Raw genomic sequence first — 18,346 nt, 5'->3', positions numbered from 1 at the left:
ATTTTCCGTTTCCATACAAAAAACTCCTATAGTTATCATCAATTTTCATATCCGGAAAACGTTCGAAATAGATGATGTCATTTGAAAGCAATAATAATTGTATTTCATTTTCTCAAGCTAAACATTTGAAAGCATGCATCCGTAGTCGGCAGTGGCTGAGCGTGCAGAGGAATGTGCCTCTATTTATTAGCGTCCAGAAGGTGCCGGGTTCGAATTCCGTGAGGCGCTTCCTAATTTTATTATATTTCTTTTGAGCCATGAGAAAGTGTCTGTGAAGTGCAGAGGGAAAGCGTAATGAACGAAAAATTCAATCAGACAAATTGCAGAAAAAAAAAAACAGCCGATGCTTCGCACCAAAAGGATAATTAAGTAAATTAGCTACAGTTTGAAAACGCCTGTAAAAATACACCTGTGTATGTACATATGCACATATATCTACAAGTATATACCTACATAGTTAATCTTGCTTTCCTACCAGTTGGAAATCGACAAATAATGTCTTTAAGCTCCGCATACATGACATCGAAAACCTTCGCATTCCGCATGCTCGTTGACAGTTTGAAGTAAGTCAACATTTTGTCTGGTCTCTTCATCAGCCACAGAAGACAGTGTGTCATGACGAATTTATCATCAGTGTGCTATTTTCCAACTGGGCTGCCTACAACACGACACACATAGATACTATACATAATCAAAAAATTTTACGCTTCAAATCCGCCAGAAACCGAATGTGCTAAATTAAATAAGATTTGTAATACAATTATAAACAAGCCATATGATTTACATCCAAGCATAAATACATTTTTACACAAAATTGAACAAACGCACACGAATTAGGTATATTAACTAATAATTAATTTATATAAATTATTGAAAAAGCTGATATACTATAATTTTTCTGGCTTTTTAAAACAAGCCGAAGTAAACAATGCATTTAGACAATCCTAAACTGGAATGCATCACTTGACTTTCGACATTTAAAAGCCGGTTTGCTATTCTGCTTAACGAATAAGACGTTTGTGGTTAGTAACATTTTTTATTGTACTTTTATTTATTTAAATTAAACCCTCACCAAGTTAGTGCTTATATTAATAACTAAAAATTCATTATTCACAATTTTTACTGCTTTACAACCAATTGACACAGTTACATTTACCGTCATACATATGTATGTATGTATGTATGTATGTATGTATGTATGTAATACCATTTTTGTATTTATTGAGCATTTTTGCATTTGACGTCTTCAAGCTCTTTCACCAAAATACGTGCGGCAACGTGGGGCTCAGCTGGTACGAACACCACCTCCCCGTGGACTTTATAGTCGGCATAGTTAAGTTTGTAGACTTCATGGAAGCCCAATTTTTCCATTACGCGTGCCGAATAGTGACTGGAGCACAATACATGCATAATCGGAATGTTGTGCTCCCGCATGTACTCAAGAGTTCGTTCTGTCAGGCGACCAGCTATGCCCATACCACGATATTCAGTATTTACCGAAAGTATTTTACCGTCGAGTATGGTATCGATGTTTGGGTAAAAGTCGAAAATATTGAAATTTTCCTCAATCCTTTCAAAGAGGGATAAAATCTTCTTGAATTTCGGATGTTGGCAGGAATCAGCTGACTTTTCCGGAACTTCATCTGGCGGCTAAAAAAAAAAAATAAAATGAAAAATAAGTTTTTCTGTTTTATGTATGTAAATATAAAACTTAATCTAATAGGCAATGTTTAATACGGTTGAAATATAAATAACTGTGGATGCATATGTATATACATATAAGCACATGGATGGATCCTTATTGGATCTGCCACTTTGAATTTGTGAAAACTGATTTCAGTTTTGCCAAAGAACCTTTAGATGTCAAATTTCATACCAATTTGCAAAACAAAACAAACAAATTGTATCCCTTATGTATTTCCCGGTCCCGGTACAACACAAAATGCCCGGTGTTCGGCAAGAAAAAATTTTAGACATATCGTTGTAAAAAAATTAGAACTCTTAAAATATGGTTGTTTCCAGAAAAAAAGTCCACAGCGTAAAAAAAATTAAAAGTCCAATACAGTGATCGGACTTCAAAAAAATTCAGTGTGGTAGAATCTGGAAAAAAATATGGAGATTTCAAAAAAATGTGGTAGATCTCTGGTTTTGGATAAAACTTTGTACAAAAATTAAAACAGTTCTGTAAAGTTTCCCTTAAATTGCAAACTTTTTAATAAAACTCTAAAAAAAAAATTAATTTTAGTATAATAAAGTGCAAGATTGAAGTTGCTAAAAATTGCGTTGAGTTTTGGCAATTTTTTCCTTGACAGTGTAAAGCAATTACTTCCATATCAAAATATTTTTCGAACATATTTAGCAACCTTGCGGAGTGCTGCCAGCTTTTCTTTTTATCACATCAGGATATAGCGAACAAATCTGACATGTTACAGAAACCGTTACTTGGGATTAGCCGATTTTAACAATTCTCAAGTAAAAGTAAACAACGCCTCAGAAACTTTAGATGCACTGAAATTTGCTAGCACTTTCACAAAAATCGCCGTGTTCTAACATTATTAATTGTTTTTATAAACCATATATTTTAACATAATAAAACCATGTTCCCTATCGAAAAATTTATTATTGAGACAATTTACTATTTTACACTTTATTTTATCCTCCTATTCGGCTTTGTTTACTTTTACTTGAGAAATTTGATCGTCACCGGGAATGCGGAATCTTGTATTACATATATCATTCTTGTTACCATATAGTGTTTAGTGTTGGACAATGTTTGCTCTTAAAATTAAGAAAATTATGTCGAGCAAAAATAAAACTAGGTACATACTCAAAAACGCGAATATGTGGTAGATTTTAGATCTTGTGTGGTTGATGCTCAAAAAGTGGCAGATCTACCACAATGTGGTAGAAGTCCGCTCACTGGTCCAATATCTTACTTATTTATAGACCGATTTGCATGGTCTCGTTAGGTCGCGCCATGGGCGGGATATTTTGAAAAACCATATTTATGCTCTGATTTGTTTCACTTTTGGTACGTTTAGTTGAAACGTAATAAGACATATATTTGCAAAAAATTGAGCCGCTGGTGGCACTGATGTCAAAATAAAAAGTACGTTCGACATAAAATGCATGTTTTCTTCCCGTTAAAAATTTTCTCAAGAGCAATATTAACAAAACTTTTTCAATAGAAATTTTAATAACGTAACGCCGGGTCAGATAATTCAGCTGATTAAACATAAAGCAGAAAAGATTTCTACATTTAAAAACTTAGAAATGGTGCCTTGTCAGTGCCCTCTGTGCACAAAGAAGAGGGCAATGAGAAGGCAACATTTGTTTTAGAAAAGAAAACAGTTTACAGATTTTATTTTTATGTTTTTTGTTGTAGTAAAAATAATACAATGCGACACTGTACATACTTACATACATACATTGGCGTAGCCAGAATGAAATTTAGGGGAGGGGGCTCGACCCTATTAAGCTGGCATTTCAGGGTACTATTTTATATATATATAAGGAAAATTTGAAAGTTAGGGGGGGGGGGGGTCTCAGCACCCCCCTGGCCCTACCTGGCTACGCCCATGCATACATATGTACGTATCGAGGGCTTATATTCAATACCCTATATCTGCACTTTTCACAAAAATGAGATTCTGATATAATAATCTACCTAATGGGCTGTTTTTCCTACGCGTAAAAGCACATTTACCGCATTTAGCTCTAAATGCTGCTCTAAATGTACATTTATCCATACAAACTTCGTCACCTAAATGCAACTAAATGCAACTCCATTTTTGCATTAAGAATCTAAATGCTAAAAGCAACCCTGTGATCTTCCAAAATTTCCACGACTCGAACATGGTTTAAAGAGAAAAAGTGGCAACATTGCTTTTTCGAGTATACAGTTGCTAGCTGCGTTTCAGTGATAGCCGATCGAGATTTCTTTTATTTTACATTACATATTTGGATAAAGAAAAGTTAAGCAAATTCAACATCGATGTGATGCTGATAGAAATCTGGATCAATTTCTGATTAACTCTGTTTGGTTTGTTTCCTAATTAAGTGAGGAAATTTTAATTGACAGCACCGACAAATGAATATATACACAAACAAATGTTCGGTTATGGTTAAAACAATTCAAGTTTTTGTATTGAATTTTTGGTTTAAAATTTATTTTTTCCTTTTCAGTAGGGTTTTTGCACATTATCTTCTGCGTGAGAATTGATCGTAATATATACGCATCTAAATAAGAGACTGGAACACGGCTGTTTGTCAAAAGCATACGATTTCGAACTCGCGTAAATGTACATTTGCTAAATGCTATAGCATGAACGCTCTTCGAAAACATATGTTCGAAAGTGCTAAATGTTGCATTTTAAATGCAGCAAAAACGCTGCATAATACTTAACTGTCATCGGTGATGTTACCGCTGACCAGTGTTGCCAGGTCTTCGGCATGAGAAAACGTCCCTCTTGGTCTGAAAAAAACGTCCTTTCCTACCCAAAAACGTCTTATTCAAATGAATGTACAAAAAATTGTTATTATTAAATTTTATTGTATACAAAGGTACATATGTACGTAAGGTATATTTAAATGTAATTTTCACAGAGCACATTTAAAATTCATTGTAAACTGGTTTGAGATCGTTAATATAAAAATAATTTTGTACATACATTGTGATCAGCTGATTAATTCATCACCATTTTGATTATTTTTCCATAAAATCCAAGCTCATTATATAATAAACAAAATATAAATCCACATTTCAAACTTTGTGCAAAAATTGTTCATCGATTCATTTCGATTTCATTTTTAAGTACAGGTCACAATAGAAAAGATAAACAACTAATTCCTTTTAAGTGTGAAAGTAAATACGAATACCTTTAAGATAATTTATGGATTGTTTGAGTGCGTTCGTTTTTAAATGTTTTTTTTTTTTGATTTTTTAAAATGACCCCTTTCAAAAAGATTATAAAATATGTGTTATTTTCAATACGAATTATTCCTATTAATATTAAAAAAATTATTAAATTATTTTATTTTTTTACTTTAAAAACATATGAAATATGTTTAAGCCCTTTTTTTAAACAAATTGAAGGTTTTAGAAAGACAGAATTTGTACTTTTTTTCAAAGTAGCCTCACAGGCGAAAGTTAGTATTAAAGGAATAAAAAATAAAGTTAGTATTCTAGGGTTAAAAAGGTCGACTACTTTTTTCTGACTTTTTATGTTGCTACAGCTTTTTTGATGCTTTTGCTAGCGTGCGTGTTGCAAGAGATCAGCTCTTCTTGATTTGGCTTTTAATGTGCAATTACAAACATTACAATAAGCCTCGTAACCTCAAGTGTTTACACAAGCAGCGCTTGACACGGGATCCTTAGTCCAAGAATCCAAAAAATGCGCGTACGCTTGGTATGCATCATATTTAAGTCATCTGTGTCCAAAGAATAAATATCTTTTAAAGCAGCTGCTGCAAAACACAAAGCTTGGAAAGATTTATTAAGAAAAATCAGTTCTACTTACAAGATCTAGTAACAGAGAAAAATTACTGCGAAGTTAAAAAAGTAATTTTTTACACAAAAAACGTCAACAGGATGCAAAAAACGTCCAAATGATATTAAAAACGTCAAGCTGGTAACGCTGCTGCTGACCTTGTATAACGCTTGACATACGAATTTACTATGACCAAACAAAAATCAGAACTAACATCAGTGATGACAGGTACGTCCCAGATGGGTTCTAACATCACAAAGTAGGTAGATAGGGGGTATTGAATATAAGCCCCTCGATATGGCTCATTCCACGGTAATCGATACCGAATGAAACGAAAATAAACTAAGAATATGACTGTATTATTTCTAGAAAGTAAGAGTAAATAAATCTAACTTTCAAGACTGAAAGCCAAAATTCTGAAATTTTGTCTCAAAATCAGATATTTTTTTACTTTAGGTTGTACCATTTACAAACCCATATGAGAGGTTAATTTTTTTCAAAATTTACAAGACTGATTTTCGTAGTCTATTACCTTTTTTGCATTGTTTAAACCGTCAGTGGAGACAAATTCGTTAGCATTGTAACGGCGTAATTTTCAAATTTTTCGGGCAAGTACTAAATATTTTATTAAATATTGAAGCAAAGCATATTTTAATGTCACGCCCGTCACAAGATACACAAAATAGTTATTTTTTTGAAGGAAAACACATCTTGGACAGTGTAAAAAAGCTGACGAAAGTAACGCTATGACACAGGGAAATATGTGCGATTTGCTTTTAAGTATTTATATGCTTTTATTTTCGAAAAAAGAACCGATTATGTTGGTCACGCCCGTCATATGTCTCACCCGTCACAATTTAAAGTTTGACAAACTTCAATAAATTCGGCCAGGGACTGCTACCGTTACTTATCAGCTAATCTGAAATGTGTCATATATCTGTTTGTGATCAGCGATGATAAAGCTAATCATAAAGATATGTTGCTCGAGCGATGGGAAAACATAAGCTTAAGCAGGCTTGTCAGGGCAAAAAAAGTATCTGAAACGGTTTTTTCAGGTAACGGCCTCGGTTTGACAGGTAATAGCCTCATACTATTTAAAAATAAGGTACTTTACAATTACTAAGGCATACAATGGAGAAGAAGAGTCCGATCAAGGATTATCCCGTCTTTAGGTGGCAGAATCTTGTATGTGTTCGTAAAATCCGATTTTTTGAGAAATAAAGTTAGCTTAGTTGTCTAATAATGTGTATTTATGTATTCATGCTCAACTTGTCACACCCGTCACAAAGTCAAGTCACACCCGTCACAGTTGAATTTGGAACATATAATCTATAATTGCCAATAGCGGCAATGTTGAGAATGTTTATTTAACTATACAACGAACTATTTAAAACCATAAGCAGAAGACATAATTAGCAGAAAAACTATGATGCAAGTAAGGAGTAGTTAATTTGGTTTGCGTACTCGTCACACCCGTCACAGTGACTAAAATTCAGATAACTCGTTCGGATTAAATTGTTTTTGGAATTTTTATTCCAGGCATTGTGTATATCTCGGAAACCTATTACAAAATACTCGTTTTAAAGAATTTTGTATTACAGTTTAAGAATTAACCCTTAAAATGTGAGTTGAAATGTCACACCCGTCACCGTGGAATGAGCCATATATAGAAATTTATAATTTGGTGTGATTTTTATTTACATTTTTATTTATCTTTTAATTTTTTAAGGGTATTATAATTGAAATTTCGTTTAATGAAAATTTTTATGCACAGCGTTTAAAAAAATAACTGTCGCAACTAAAAAACCTTAAGTATTTCCTCAGGAATATTTAGCCACATAATTTAATTTTTAGGGTTATTTCGTCCACTAATTGGAAACTTTTAGGAATTATTTATTTTAAATTTAAATCGATAAAAAGTGATTGAGGAGCATGGACGTGACAAGTGACTTATTTCAGAACTACTTTTGGCAAGTCAAGAAAACTTGAGATCCCTTTAAATTCTTAATAAAAGATAGCATGGACAAAATATTTATTCAGGGTACTGCAGCAAAATTTTTTGTAGCCAGTACTCTGAAAATAAGGAAAAACGTGGACGAAAACTTGTATAAGTCCCAACAAAAAGGACGAAAAATTCTGTGTGTGAGCATATTCAGAAAAATTGCTTTCTTTCGATAAGAATGCTGTGTAACAACCTTAAATTAGTTCACAGTTCGTGGAGTAGTTACTCAGGTTAAACCTTTATCCAAAGACTTATAAGAAAAAAAAGAATTCGTAGTCTTAACGGGTTGCAATGCAAAAATAGAAAGGAAAGAAGCAAAAAGCTACTACCGAGGGACACAGAAACAGAAATTATCTTTTTCGACGAGATTATTTTCCAATTACAGCATAATCCCAAAAATAATAAAAATTACGTAGCTAAAATGTCCTATATCTTCAGAGCTAAGAAAAGTATTAAATGGTTCCAAAAAGTTTTTCTCGCGAAGGGGTTGGGCGCGATTCGTAAAATCTCAGAAAGTGCGAATATTATCTTAACATTGTATTTATAGGCCATCTGATCCATAATGTAGTGCAAATGTCTGGAAACGGAATATTTTGTTTTCAACAGGACAAGTAAAGCGAGAACTTCGAAAAGTTGGTGAAAAGGAAGTTTTTTTCCAGGTTTTATCTAAGCAGAAAAATGGCCCCAATCTTGTTTATACTTAAGCCCATCGGATTAGAGAGTTTGGGGCTGTATTCCAAGCAAACTAGGTAATATTAATAACATTACCTTGAATAATTTCAAAACGGATTTAACAAAAATATTGGACGAAATATCAAACGAACTCGACTGTGCCGCCTGCGAAAATTTTCTCTAATATTTAAAGCAAGCCCTGCATATTAAGAGTACGAGGATTGAAATTCATGCTTAAAATATGTCGTAAATTGTTTACGTTTTTATGACTGGATCATTAGTTAATCGAAATAATGCTTACCACATCGTAATTCAAAAAAATAAGTGCGCTGTACATAGGTATATCGATGGCTGAGTGGAAGATCGACTTATCTCGGCAGCCAGTTCGAAAACGCCATATCTCAGAAAAGTTTTCAAGAACACCCTACTTCAGAATTTGATTGAAGAACGCTTTATTTCAATATTTTATTGAAAAACGCCCATCTCAGAATTTGGTTGAAGATCGCCCTATCTCCAATGAAAATGTATTGAGAATGTGCTAAGTAAATGGGCGCCTTATTTGTATGGATAAATTTTTTTTGTAAGCTACAAATCAAGACTCCCCCTAGATAAGTTCGTTTGGTCATAAAAACTTGCTCTGCGAAGAGTTTTCAAAATCGGATCACGGAAAGACGTGGTTCAAGAGAACTTACATACACTAATTCATTGAAGTTTACATAAAAGAGGAAAAGGGGCCCATAATTCAGTTAAAAAGCTTATTTGTTTCTAGTGACACTGTTTTGTGCGCTGATCTCCAATATGGCTACGTCATTTTCATACCTCGTAAGGCTTGGAAGTTAATCGTTTTCTAAATTTTTCTAAGATTTTTATGACCAAATGAACCTGTCGAGGGCCAGTCTTGTTTGTGGGTCCAATTTTAAAAATAAGGCGCACCCTTATGGACATATGTACGCATAACACGTGAAAACTTTTTTGTCATATCACAAGATCTGTAACGCTCAATAACGTGCAATAACGTTTAATTTTTTCGAAAAAAGTTGCCACCTGATAGGAAATTAACTTCAAATTATTTAATAAGTTAAATCAATTATTACAATACGGGTATTGATCGAAATGGTTTTGAAAAGGCTTTATTTCTTAATTGTATGTAGGAGAGTTGCCACCTGTTTAAAAAATCAAGCTCAACTTAAATGAAGGCAATTAGAAAATTGGAATATGTACATACATATGCATCACCATAAGGGCGTCACACCAAAGAGGGTGTGATTTGAAATACTTTGAACAGGGTTGTATAGCTAACTTATACACAATTCCGAGGACGAAGAGAACGCGAAGACGAGCGCGATCATGAAACTGAACACAAATATGAATACTAATGCGTGGACTTGAGCTAATATTAAAATTATACAAATTTCTGAAGTAGTTACAGGTGGCGCTGGTCAAATGTAAACTCATATAAGATACTCGCCATGGCATATATTTATGAGCTAATGGCACATATGTATGACTGAAGTTGATGTGGGTCTGCTTCTATGTTTATTAATATTAATATATTGTATTTGTATTGAATTATTAAATTAGTTTCAATATAAACAAAACGAATATTTAATTTGCAGCCTTTAACTTGAATGTGCTCTTAATAATATAACGTTTTCAACGTTGCGTTGGACTGATCCTTTTCTTTCACCGTTTGTATAATATGAATATTTTACCATATTAGTAAGTCTAATTACAAGGCGTATTCATTTAAGGCGGTAGCAAGCGCACTTCAGTAAAAATGCCGTGATTTTTGGAAAAATAGAATATCAAAATGAAAGAAAATAGGAGACAATTTTCGTCATTTAATTTTGTTGACATCCTAGAGTCACGCCATTTTGTATTGGCTCACATTCTGCCGTACTAGTGTAGATACAAAAATTTAAAATCAGCTGTTCTAGTAACACCATCTTATATGAATTCGTATAGTTTAATTTCATATGATGCAATGTCAAGTGACATTCAAACTAGTATTAGTTGCGTTCCCCAACTTTTCTGGGTTAAAACCTGTAAAACTGTCAAAAGGCAAAAGAAGCCAGAGAACCGAGTACGGGAACGCTTTCGAGTTAGGGAACGCAACTATTATTATGTATTATTACTTTTATGGGCCATATGTGAACTTGTCTGCACTCAGCGCACAGTTGTTCAAAACTGGCATTTAGTGTTCATAATTTTCTGCAGCCTTAATTTTTCACTCAATTTGATTATTATTTTTTTTATGACAGCTTATTAAATTTGCAAGAGACCAGTTGAGCCTGATTTTTAAATTTTTATTGGATTATATTAAACTTTTTTAGTGCAAAGTGCAGGAAAATTATCAATTTTGAAGAAAAACAATCGATTCTCCTGTTCCAGTTAACAAAAGTTACATAATAAAAACTAGTTGAAAACAATTTTAGGGTTCCTCCGGATCGATAACATAAACAATTTTAAATGATATAAAAAATGTTCAACAAAATTAATTTTTTTTTGGTTTATAAAAAAATTTTAGGTATGCAGTTTTATAGATCACTAAATTTTAGTACAATATAGTGCAAGTTGCAAGTGGCTCTTTTAGCCGTTGATTTTCGATAATACAAGTAATTTTTAAGCAAAAAACAAAGCCAACTTCAATTCTCATATCAATTTTTTCATGAACCAATGATTGGATCTAAACCAGATTAGTATGGTACCACCTCCGAGACACTACCTTTTCGATGCAAAAAGAATTATCGAAATCGGTTGACTTGGTTATGCGGTAACATACATAAAAAAAAAATATTCCGATGAACTGATAACCTCCTCCTTTTTTGGAAGTCGATCAATAAAAAATGTTTTCATTTCCAAATTAACAGATGTGCTCGAAAGCTAGCGAAAAAAGTTAGCCACATACAACTTCCACTTTTTTAGGCTAAAGCTTAATGATATATAAAACTGCATACTCAAAATTTGTCTAAAAACCTTTTTTTTAATTTTGGGGAATTTTGTAAATAAAATTTAAAATTTTTCTCGTACATTTTTTTTCGTCTTGGGGGACCCTAAAATTGTTGCCAACTAGTTTTTAGTATGTAACATTTACTAACTAGAATAGGAGAATCGATTTTTTTGAATGGCTACTTTTTCTGCACTTTGCACTAAAAATCCAAAACTCGGGCTCAACTATTTGCTAGATTTATAAGCTTTCAGTCAAAAAAAAAAAATTAATTAAATTGGTTGAAAAATTAAAGCTCCAGTGAATTATGAATAATAAATTCCAGTATTGAGCCACTGTGCAGCGACAGCGTCACACTCACAGAGAACATGTCGAATATGTATGCACTAAATTAACGGCATTTATATGTACATATGTATATGTATGTAGATAAGCAGGTGGTATGCAGTGTTGCCAGTTTAGTCGTTTTCCGGCTAGATTTAGCCGGTTGCGATAGCAAATAGCTGGAGAAAATTCGATTTAGCCGGCAGCCGATTTGCTAGCCGGTTTGCAAAAACAAGTTAGCCGTTTTTAGCCGATTTCGCTATTTGCCCCATTTTTATTAAAATTCAAATATATGTACATATAAGGGTAAGGCTTCCTCAAGTGATATTAAGACAGCACCGAGTTTTGTAGTCGAAAAGTACACTGTGTAAATTTTGTTGCGAAATTCCAAATAGTTTTTTTTTTAATCAACAATTGAAAATTTTTGCCGTGGAAATTTTCATTTTTCTTTGAGAGTAAATGAAAAAATTTTTGGGTGCAGACTCAAAAACCATTAAACTATACAATAAAATTATTCGCGTTACAAAAATATTTTTTTTTTGCATTTTAATAATTTTTTTTATGAACAATTGAACATTTACACAATTTCTGCGCCTCGTGGACGAAAATTTTTAACAACAACTTATGAAATAAACATTTCTGCATTTATCTATGAAAAAAGGCGTGCATTTCGATATAGTTTGGTCGGAATGAATTTTTATTTGCCAGCGTGCGCGCCCGACCCTCGCGGCTGGATCGCGACCGCGTTGACTTTTTGCGCAAGAAAGAAAGCACGTTTGAATGTTCCACTTCTTTTTTTCATGCTCGAGTTGCGCATGCGCGCGGGAGTTGGGCGCGCATGCTGGCAAATAAAAATTCATTCCGACCAAACTTTATCGAAATGCACGCATTTTTGAAATTGTTTAAATGTTCAATTTTTCATAAAAAATTATTGAAAAGCAAAAAAAAAACTTTTGTAACGGAAATAATTTTATTGTATAGTTTAATGTTTTTTAAATCCGCACCCAAAAAATTTTTTCATTCGGATACTTACTTTCAAAAAAAATAAACATTTCCAAAACACTGCAAAAATTTTCAATTGTTGATTAAAAAAACTATTTGGCATTTTGCAACAAAATTTACATTGTGTACTTTTCGACTACAAAACTCGGCGCTGCCTGAATATCATTGGACAATATGAATCTTGGTAAATTCGGGGCCCACTTGAGGAAGCCTCACCCATAAGTTTCCATTTTTACAAATTTGGCGCCCCAAAATCTATTAGAAACTGCTAGCCTTATCTCTAAGAAAATTTTCATGTCGGGGAGAATTTTCTCTAATCCCAAAAGTCTTAAAATACTGGGCCGATTTCAATGATTTTTATTTTATGTGAATATACAGTGACTCAAATATGAACTGGGACGTGACATTTTAGCTTATTATTTTTGTATGAAAGTATAGCGGATTACTTACAAACACCATTTAAATCCAAGTTAGATATTTTATGCAAAAATTATTAAAATTTTGCGTTTTTTTAATTTAAATTTTTTGTATATGGCACTACCGTTGATTTTTGGCAATTTTTTGTTGACGGTGCTCCGCAATTTTCCATATAAAAAAATACAAAAATTAACGGTAATTCTAGCTCCTTAAAATTTTCACCATATTATACTAAATTTTAATGGTCAACAAAACTGCAAACATTCCAATTTGTAAAGACGCTGATTAAAAGTTAAACATTTTGGTGAAATTTTGCAGAATTTTCATAATATTTTTTCACAAAGTCTGAAATTAAGACTTATATGGTATTTGTTGAGTAATCAGCTATATTTTCATAAAGAGTAATAAACACTAAATAAACTAAATAAAAATAGTCTGGACATCAGTTACTAGTTCGCCATTATTGTTCTTACAGGAGTACGCCCCGGTCTTTAAACCTTCCGTAAGTCGCCTAACTCTCTGGTAAAATTTTCGGGCATTCTTCCTGTCGGCCAGCATTTCAAGCTCTTCGCACTCACGTATTTCGGCCTCTCTCTTCTTATTGCGGCAAATACGTCTCGCTTCCCTCTTCATATCCCTATAGCGGTCCCACATAGCGCGAGTTGCGCCCGATCGCAGCGTGGCCCTGTAGGCGGCATCTTTTTTCTCTGCAGCTTCCTTACACTCCTCATCGTACCAGTTGTTCGTTCGGGCTCGCTGAAATCCGACTTCTTCTTCGGCGGCGGTACTTAATGAGCGGGAAATGTGGTTCCACTGCTCGCATATGTCGGTTTGTTGAAGAGTGCACTCTGAGAGCAGGTGTGAGAGTCGAGTAGTGAAAGCGCTGGCTGTCTTTTGGTTTTGCAGCTTTTCGACGATAAGCTTTCCTTGCATATTTCGGCGCACATTTTTTGCTGCACAGAGGCGGGTGCGTATCTTGTCTGCAACAATATAGTGGTCCGAGTCGATGTTTGGGCCTCGGAAGTGTGCGTACGTCTAAAACAGTGGAAGCGTGCCTTCCGTCTATCAACATGATCGATTTGGTTTCTCGTTTTTCGATCCGGAGACAGCCACGTAGCTTGATGGATCTTTTTATGCTTGAACCTAGTACTGCATACTACCATGTTTCAGGCCCCGGCGAAGTCGATCAGCCTGAATCCGTTGTCGGACGTTTCGTCGTGGAGGCTGAATTTTCCGACGGTGGTTCCAAAGATCCCTTCCTTGCCCACCCTGGCATTGTAGTCGCCAAGCACAATTTTGATATCATGACGGGAGCAGCGCTGGTACGTGCGCTCCAAGCGCTCATAGAAGAGATCCTTGGATGCCTCATCCTTCTCCTCCGTCGGGGCATGGGCGCAAATGAGCGAGATGTTGAAGAATCTCGCTTTGATGCGGATTGTGGCTAGACGTTCACCTACCGGGGTGAACGACAGTACTCGGCGACGGAGTCTCCCTCCCACCTCAAATCCAACTCCGAATTTGCGCTCCTTTACATGGCAGCTATAGTAGACGTCGCAAGGCCCCAGACATTGCTTGCCTTGCCCTGTCCAACGCATTTCTTGGATGGTGGTGATGTCAGCTTTTGTCCTTACGAGGACATCAACCAGCCGGGCAGAGGCACCTTCCCTATTAAGGGTCCGGACATTCCAGGTGCATGCCCTCAAATCGTAGTCCTTTAAACGTTTGCCGTGGTCGTCATCATAAGGGGGGTCTCATCCGAGGCTTTGCCTTGCTTCTTCACTGGAAGTGGTTTTTACGTGGCGGGTCCCAAGCCCAGCGTACAACCCATTGCTGGGATGGGGTTAGTTTCGCAACCAAATACACGTTTATATAGCGAGCCACTTGCTCCAATCAAGACACCCGCTTGCAGCCGCACCTACTGGTGAACAGACGCTGCAGACTTCAGTGAGCCCTTAAACCGAATAAGTCGGAGTGGCCCCACCGAAGCTCCCTCTCTCTGCCGTGACCCAAGGCTCCACTCGGATTGGTTACCGCATCTCGCACATGGGTTGCTCACGTTGCCCAGAGTGCGCGAACGAGGACGCAAGAGTCGGGATTGAGTATAGCCATGCAACTGTAACTGCATACCCNCGACTATACCCCAATGCACTGAATTAAATAGGGGTAATTTTATTCGCAATTTCGTATCCAATTATTTGTGCTTCTTTTTCAAATAAATTTCTGTTGGTGCAAATTATTCTACTTCACAATCTACATACTTCGCTATCGTTTTCTTCAACTTCTTCATAGTCAAATTCAGTCAGTCATTTATTAATTATTTTCACAACCTTTCATAGTTTGTACAGCAAGGTTACTAATAAACACTGAAAACGACTTTTGAGAACTCCAATATTACGTGCGGAAGAATGTGTTCGATTAAATGCGTGTTGTATAGACCGTGGCTANGAAAACGACTTTTGAGAACTCCAATATTACGTGCAGAAGAATGTGTTCGAATAAATGCGTGTTGTATAGACCGTGGCTATGGATTTATATACGGTGTCAACAGAAAAGGTTCCAGAGCATCCCGGCATCGTCCAATAACCACGATTGGCGATCACCATCTCGATACTTCATCCCCAGTTAATCATCGTTACCTAGTACATCACAGACTCCACGCACACGACATTGTGTCGGTAACGTCAACAATGGTACGGTGCTCCTTCCCAAAGCGATGTTGGTCCATTCGCTTTGCTCCCAGGACTGGAACTTTTGGCGTACATAAGGCTGCAAGTCACCGAAAATCTGGAGGAGTGCAAGAGAGCTGTAAAATATAAAATTGTTATGATGAGTGAAGCCGTAGCACTCTATGGGAAGACAATACCTGTGAATAATTGTATCATGGTGCCAACATGCTTTATTGTTGCTTATTATTGCTCCCAGACAGGCATGTGAGAGAGTGAGTAGGACATTAAAAACAGGAGTTTCGAATATATGGACATCAAAATAAAATTAAATATGTAGTTGAATTATTAAAAACGTAAAAAGCGACCGGCTTGTTCGATATAAATGAATGGCGTTATCTTTTCTCGAAATAATGTTGGCTTGTTTTCTTCAGCCCTTTCACAGCTTCACGTGTTCATTTCTCAAAATATTGCCCTCCGACTAAGCAAAATACTCTATACTAATATAGCCATATTTCAGGACGAAAAGTAACCTAGTGCAAATGTTACAATGTAAGGAAAAAANAAATTAAATATGTAGTTGAATTATTAAAAACGTAAAAAGCGACCGGCTTGTTCGATATAAATGAATGGCGTTATCTTTTCTCGAAATAATGTTGGCTTGTTTTCTTCAGCCCTTTCACAGCTTCACGTGTTCATTTCTCAAAATATTGCCCTCCGACTAAGCAAAATACTCTATACTAATATAGCCATATTTCAGGACGAAAAGTAACCTAGTGCAAATGTTACAATGTAAGGAAAAAATTTTCAATAAAAAAGAAAACGCCATAAGTTTGTAATTGATCTCTTTTTAACCGACTTCCAAAAAAGGGGGAGGTTATCAGTTCGTTGGAATATTTTTTTTTATGTATGTTACCGCATAGCTTTGGACCACGTCAACCGATTTCGACGATTTTTTTTGCATCGGAAAGGTAGGTAGTCAGAAGTGGTCCCATACTAATCTGGTTTAGATCCAATCATTGGATCATGAAATATATATACATATATATTTTTTAAGTCGTTTTTTTTGCTAAAAATTACTTGTTTATACATATCAAAGTAATAGAAACATGACTATTGATGTACGTACAACCAAAATTTCTTTTCTTAAACAAAAATAATTTGTAATGAATTTACCAGTCTCTGTTTTTGTGATTTATTTAACGAGTGGGGTAAAGCTTACATAGCTACATANTTTTAAGTCGTTTTTTTTGCTAAAAATTACTTGTTTATACATATCAAAGTAATAGAAACATGACTTTTGATGTACGTACAACCAAAATTTCTTTTCTTAAACAAAAATAATTTGTAATGAATTTACCAGTCTCTGTTTTTGTGATTTATTTAACGAGTGGGGTAAAGCTTACATAGCTACATATAACCTTTATTAACTAAAAAAAAGTATGATTTTAATAGTCTTTCTACTTGCGATTTCTTCAAATAAAACATGTGAATTTTAGTTGAAACATTTTAGCCGTTTTTTTTTGCCAATATAGCTGGTCGGCATAAAAAGTTCTGGCAACACTGGTGGTATGATTAGTTTTTCTCTTTAAATAATACTTACGGGTCGCTTTAGAAGTCCATTCAAGAAAACTCCAATCAATTCGCCATTGGTATGCACCGCTTTGTACGAGCAGTTGTCCTTAATACATTTTATTGTGTATTCTTCAAGTTCTTTACAATCACCCAAATTTAGGAAGGAATTAAGTGGTTCATCCTAGAAAATCAATTTAAATTATACTTTTATTAGCTTGTTTACTAAGATTTGGGTGTTCTAATTGTAAAATAGTTACAATATGCTTCATTAGGACAATTACACATTTATGTTCATACATCAGTAAGCTTTTCATCATATCATTACCATAAACTATTAAGGGCCGGTTACTCAATGTCTGGTTAACACTAATCTCTGGTTAAACACCTTTATCGACGTTACCGACTCCCTGTTATATGAATGGAATCGAATACGTCGATAACAATGTTTAACCGGACATTAGTGTTAACCAGACATTGAGTAACCGGCCCTTAGTCAACAATGGTAAACCTGAGCTCAAGCTCGGTAAAATAAACTACGAGTAAATACAAATAAGTAACTAAAAAATCGTATAAAAAACTTTTTAATATACCACGGTTCTATATATAGTTTAAAAAGTCGAGCATAATTTTTTTGTATACTCAGAATCTGTCTTGACACGTTTTGATTTTAAAGGCCAGTATGCAGCTCTTAAGAAAACGGCCAAGAAAAAAATTGCCATTATTTCGTGTGTGTATGTCCAAGGAATTATGACATGAATAATACTAATAGTAGCTAAAATGAAAATCTTGGTTTTTTTAAAGTTCAACATTTATTAGGGTTGTTTTACCATTTCCCGCAATTTTAATAAAAACAACGAATTTTATAAGTTTAAGAGCTAAAAAAAAACTTTTAAAACCAAAATAAGGTGTATATATTTCGAATTCGTTATAACCAGGGAACGGATTTTATTACGGAATTTATGGAATTTTTTTCTGCTAAAGAGATAGAGTATATTCGATTAAGAATGTCCACGATTTAGCTCTCCCTGATTCCATATATACACATTTGATGTTGCCTTTTTTTGCCTTTTCTACCTTTAAAAAAGTGATTATAGCATTTACAATACACATGCCCATGCGGCTTATAGAAGCGCAGGGACCTCTTGCCAAATTGGTGTTGGAAAAATTCAAAGCCGTTTTCTCAGCTAACGTAGGCTTGGAGACAATAAGGGGTGTGGATAAAATTATAAAGGGCGAGGAAAACGGCTTTGAATTT

At 34.8% G+C, this 18,346-nt stretch overlaps 1 protein-coding gene across 1 annotated transcript in view; it reads right to left on the bottom strand.

Annotated features, from left to right (window-relative positions):
• Positions 1-244: 244 nt before the first annotated feature.
• speck (GNAT family N-acetyltransferase speck) overlaps positions 245-18,346 on the bottom strand; it is a 69,844-nt gene continuing 51,742 nt past the window's right edge. Inside the window, exons 3-4 of the mRNA XM_017620837.1 lie at positions 17,120-17,272; positions 245-1,650 (exon numbers count right to left, since the gene is read on the bottom strand). Coding sequence (XP_017476326.1) covers positions 1,219-1,650; positions 17,120-17,272 — 585 coding nt within the window. The 3' untranslated portion in view covers positions 245-1,218. The remainder of the gene's footprint in view (positions 1,651-17,119; positions 17,273-18,346) is intronic.

This window comes from Rhagoletis zephyria, unplaced genomic scaffold, assembly GCF_001687245.7.
Source record: "Rhagoletis zephyria isolate East Lansing unplaced genomic scaffold, Rhagoletis_zephyria_1.1 Rzeph_scaffold_02264, whole genome shotgun sequence".
NCBI classification, from domain to species: domain Eukaryota; kingdom Metazoa; phylum Arthropoda; class Insecta; order Diptera; family Tephritidae; genus Rhagoletis; species Rhagoletis zephyria.
This window is presented reverse-complemented; position numbering and strand designations above follow the sequence as displayed.